The 5,456-nt window shown below is 34.9% G+C and overlaps 1 protein-coding gene across 1 annotated transcript; it reads left to right on the forward strand.

Annotated features, from left to right (window-relative positions):
• The first annotated feature begins 697 nt into the window (after nucleotides 1-697).
• On the forward strand, nucleotides 698-2,600 carry LOC139858065 (geraniol 8-hydroxylase-like). Its single transcript, XM_071846915.1, has 2 exons — nucleotides 698-1,605; nucleotides 1,859-2,600. Exons 1-2 carry the CDS (start codon nucleotides 730-732, stop codon nucleotides 2,462-2,464), a joined length of 1,482 nt encoding a protein of 493 aa, XP_071703016.1. The 5' UTR covers nucleotides 698-729; the 3' UTR covers nucleotides 2,465-2,600.
• Nucleotides 2,601-5,456: the final 2,856 nt, after the last annotated feature.

Consider the following 5,456-nt stretch of genomic DNA (forward strand, 5'->3'; position numbering starts at 1 on the left):
AGCTTTCCATCTGTGATTGCTTTCCCCGACCGATGATCTAAACATCGATCTTTCCGCTTCCGCTGCTAGTATTCGGTACGTCTCGAATCTATTTTTTATTCTAACAATTCTGTTTGGTTCGGCTTTTCGTTTTGGTCTTTTTGATTGTATTAGTTCTAGTTTGGGTTGTTGTTCGTTTCATTGGTTTGATGAAGTGTTTTTCGTTTTTTCTAATAAAGTTTCTAGTTTTTTTCTTAAAAAGCACTCCTTATATATAAAAAAATTATATATTCGGTACAATCTTCGATTTCTAGAAATATCATAAAAGAGTGATAATTTTAACAACAATAGATGATGAAAGAAACGGAGAACATGACAAAGTCAGGGCGAACGTGACGAATGTACCGAATACTAGCATGCATGCCGGTAGAAAGTCTTAGATACGTGACGAATGTATTTTTTTCAACTGTTTGCTTATAATTCTGTAAACTATTAATTGTTGATCTTGTCGTATAAAAAGAGATCTACAATGACATATGAGTGTTTATATTTTTATTGCATTGACTTTGACTCTACAGTGCATTCTTAATCCAATTACGTTTATTGTACGTAGTATTTATTAATTAATTTTTATATTTATTTATACCAAGTGTTCGTTCACTCGTTCTATAAATACACCCCTTACATTTTATTGACTACTCACAAAACCATATACACGCATACGAGTACTACTCAGCTCCCCAAATAATAATGGAGTATCTATTTTTTGTCCTATCTTCTATTGTTTTCTTCTTCATCCTACTTCATGGCATCAAACTCCACCGTAATAGAAGAATGCCACCGGGACCTACCGGCCTCCCCATCATCGGAAACCTACTAGACCTCGGTCCAAAACCACACGAGTCCCTAGCCAAACTTTCAAAAAAACACGGTCCACTTATGACCATCCGCTTGGGCAGCATCACCAGCGTGGTAGCATCCACGCCATATGCTGCCCGAGAAATCCTCCAACGCAATGACGAGTCATGTTCTGGACGTAACGTCCCAGACGCTGTCACTGCGTTGGATAGTCATGACGCTGCAGTACTCTGGATTTCACCTAATGACGAATGGCGTACAATTCGGAAAGCGCTCAACTCGTACCTAACCCACCAACATAAACTCGACACACTGCGACAACTTCGGGAGAACGTTGTGGATGGGATGTTGGACTTTCTTCGAGAGTCAGGGCAAAATAATGTAGACGTGGACATAGGAAAGTTGGCATTCGCGGTGGCACTTAATCAAATGTCAAACACGTGTCTTTCACGTGATGTTACAAGTTATGAGTCTGATGATATTGGAGGGTTCAAAACTGCTGTAAAGACATTGATGGAGGTGGACGGGAAGTTTAACATAGCGGACATATTTCCAGTGTTGAAACCGTTGGATCCACAAAACATACGACGACAAGCAAAGGCAGCTTATGATTGGTTCGATAAGGTCACCGAAGGTTTCATAAACGAGAGGCTAAAACATCGAGAGTCGAAGCTTCCGAGATTTGGTGATATGTTGGACTCATTGTTGGATTATAGCGAGGAGAAAGAGACCAACTTCAATCTCATACACATCAAGACTTTGCTTGTGGTATGAAATAGCTTCTAAAATTCTTAATATGTACATAAATTTTACAATCTAAGTTGAAACTACAGCAGAAACATATATTGAGGTGGTCAGAAAAAAAGGTCTGAAACGGCCATAAATAACCTTGTTACCTTTGTAACCTGAATAATAAAATTTTAAAAAGTTTATTTGTTTATTATACAATTAGTGTTATAAGTGATATACGTTAAGTTGACATTAGTTAAGTTTTGTTTAACAAAATTTTGATAAATTACAGGATTTGTTTCTAGCTGGAACCGAAACGAGCTCAAACACAACAGAATGGGCTATGACTGAACTGTTATTGAACCCCGAAATGTTTTCAAAAGTTCGAAAAGAGGTCTCTACCATAGTCGAAAAAGATGGAAAGATTCAAGAAGCGAAAATCCTCGATTTGCCTTATTTAAATGCCGTCATCAAAGAAACAATGCGACTTCATTTATCCGTGCCGTTATTAGTGCCTCACAAAACAGAAACTGAGGTTAAACTCGGTAAATACATAGTACCAAAAAATACTCAAATTTTGGTAAACGCGTGGGCCATTGCACGTGACCCTGAATATTGGGACAACCCGTTGATTTTCAACCCGGAAAGGTTTATGGGAAATGAGGTGGACTATAAAGGACAACATTTCGAGTTTATACCATTCGGGTCGGGTAGAAGAATGTGTCCTGGAATACCATTGGCTCATCGGGTCGTGAGTTTAATGGTGGCATCATTTGTGAATCATTTTGATTGGAAGCTTCCCCATGCTAGAGAAGAAATGGACATGAATGATATTTTTGGCCTTACATTACTTAGGGCAACTCCTCTTATGGCTACTCCAATACCAATCAATTATTAATTATGAGTGATTATGGATTGGTGTAAAAGAGTGATGGAATTGCAATAAATCTTACTGCATGTTAGAGTGTCAAGAGAAAGGGTTAAAGTGAACAATAAATCTTACTGTACGTGTAGTCGTTTTCGACAATGCTAATTAAAATATATATACTTTTATTACATTAAATGTAACGTAAATAGATTTTTATTTCGCGAAAATATTAATATATATATATATATATATATATATATATATATATATATATATATATATATATATATATATATATATAAAGACCGTAAAGATTCGGTGGAATACACAAACGATTACAATTGAAAGGTCTCGCTCTGATCGTCCTACAAATTGAACGGTAATATTGAAAGAGAGCGAGGACATTGAAAATAAAATTGAAAGATACAATACATTCGTATAACCACCAATATATGTGTAACGTAAATAGATGATGGGCTGATGGCCCTTTTAATTTGTTACTAGTTGACAAATATTGTAACTGAAATACTCCGTATGATATTTTTCGATGAAGATCGATTTGTTTCCCTATGTATTTTGATAGTAATTTAATAAAGATAATAAAATATAATAATGAGTAGATCCATTGATCATATCATAATTCATAATCATAATAATATAATATTAAATATATAATATATATACATACGTAAATTATTTATTAATATTTAATATTTATTTCAGATTTCAGATTTAGATATTCACATATCTAGCTAGCTAAGAATATTTTACTAGAGTTTAAATGCAATCCATACATAATTCTGTTTAACGTAAGGAGGTACTCTCTTTATTTTTAATGTAAAGAGGTACCTTTTTTATTTGCAAAAGCTTGTAATTTCTAACTCATTTTAAAGAACTCAAAATAAAACATAAAATAAATTAATAAATAGTATTTAAGTAATTTCATTATCATAAACTCTACCTTTTTTACATTCGATATGACGGTCCTATTACCACACACAACCCCAAAAGAAATAAAATCCCCATTTTTGAAGCTACTTTTCGGTGTGTTAACCTAGTGCCTATGTTCGAACTAAAAAGGGTTCATGCCATGATGTCTTGCAGAGATATTGATTATGCTCTGCACATCTCTGTGAAGCTCGAAGAGCTAATTGAAATGACCAACATGAGCGAAATTGTCCATTTTCTCAGGGTTTAAGCTTAATTGTTGCTTAGTGTCTTCAAAGTGATTATGAAGATTTAGGTGAACTCGGTGAAACACTACAACTAATTAAGGAAGGGATGTATGGTAAACCCCGTGTTAAACCATATCCTGGTTTGACACAAACAATGATTGAAAGAATCGACTTATCAGAATGAGCCCTACTTGACTTAACCTCTGACGTAGTACCTGTTGAGGGGGAGGGCCCTCAACCAGAAGAGGCAGTAGAAGAACATTTTGCTACTACAGAACCCAATGAAGAGACATCTGTATTCTTACTTACTAACACGGTTGATGAAATGGTTATAGAATATGGTGATCCTCAAATAAAGGTAACCCAGTCTTATCAACTGATTCACCAACCAAGCTGGTTATAGAATATGTTGCTCGATCAATCCTTGGTGAAGGATTTGCCGAAGTCTTTGTTGTTGCTTCGACACACGTCACATTGGAGTGAACAGCAGTCTTAATTGCCAAGTCTTCTACAGACTCTGCTATATAATCTGATACTCCTCTAGACCAATGTAACGACCCGAATTTTTCGACTTATATTTATACTTTATACTTTCACGAATCTGCGTATATGTACGTACTGAGCTAGTTAATATTCTGGGATCATTATCCATGATAATTACTTTCGTTAATATCTTAAAACGTGTTATTAAGTGCTTAATCACTTAACTTGATCCTCGAATGCTTTTATGACCGTTAGTGTCACTAGTCGTTTAGAACGAGATACGTACTTGGTACACGTTAAACTTTGGTCATAACTGGAGTATTATGACTACGTAATCCTAATTGTTATTTCTTAATGACAATTACTTAGCTTGTTGGTTGCTTAATTGCGCTTAGTGTTTTATAATGCACACTAATTAGTCTTAATGGACTTATCACCTTAATGGAGTAAGATCACCAATGCCCACCCTACTCTAGCTAATGGACTAGTAAATGAGCCCATCTTAATGGACTTATGAATCCATTAAGACATAAGACAAACCCATTTAAGAATTAAGACAAAATGCATGCATGCTTATGAACCATCCTTACATGTTTTAACCTCATTCAAGCATGCTAGCCAACATGCAAACATCACCCTTGTACCACCACACATGCCAAGCCAAAATGGTCCCCCCCCATGCTTGAAACCGTCGGCCATATGCACCCCTCACCACCACCTAAAATTTACAAACTTCATTCTCATTTTCTCACAAAACACACACAATTCTCTCTAGTTTTCTCTCTAGTTTCTTACTCTAAATTACTTAAGAAAACTTGTAAGTTTTCTTGAACTTTCTTTCTTCTTTTTCTTTCCTAATTCAAAATCATCATCATCATCAAGGGATCAAGCTTTTTAGCTTTTTGATCTTGTTATATCTTGTAGATTCAAACCTTGGTTGAAAATCTTCAAGAACATGGAGGATTCAAGCTCTCTAGCTTTGAATCTTCATTACCTTTGTTAGATCTAAGCTCATAGCTTAAGATCTCTTTATTTTTGTTAAAGGATCAAAACTTATGTTTATGATCTTCATGTAACTTGTAAATCTAGCTTTTTGCTTTAAGGATCTTCAAGAACATTAGAGATCCAAGCTTTCTAGCTTGAGGTTTCTACAAAAATCTTGTTAAAAGATCAAGTTTATTAACTTGTGATCTTCTTTAAGTTGTTTTACTTCAATTTTGTAACTTGAGTTTTCATTAAACAAAGATACAAGCTTTCTAGCTTGAAGTCTCATAAGTATTGTTAAGAGATCCAAGCTTTCTAGCTTAGAGTTTCATCATTTTGTTTGATCTAATTTATGTAACTTATGGTCATCCAACTTGATA

The sequence above is a fragment of the Rutidosis leptorrhynchoides genome, chromosome 7, assembly GCF_046630445.1.
Source record: "Rutidosis leptorrhynchoides isolate AG116_Rl617_1_P2 chromosome 7, CSIRO_AGI_Rlap_v1, whole genome shotgun sequence".
Classification (NCBI taxonomy): Eukaryota; Viridiplantae; Streptophyta; class Magnoliopsida; order Asterales; family Asteraceae; genus Rutidosis; species Rutidosis leptorrhynchoides.

Excerpts from the sequence above, each read along its gene's own strand:
- LOC139858065 (XM_071846915.1), top strand. The coding sequence starts at position 730 with ATGGAGTATCTATTTTTTGTCCTATCTTCTATTGTTTTCTTCTTCATC. Across the intron at positions 1,606-1,858 it reads ACATCAAGACTTTGCTTGTG|GATTTGTTTCTAGCTGGAAC; the intron begins GTATGAAATAGC and ends GATAAATTACAG.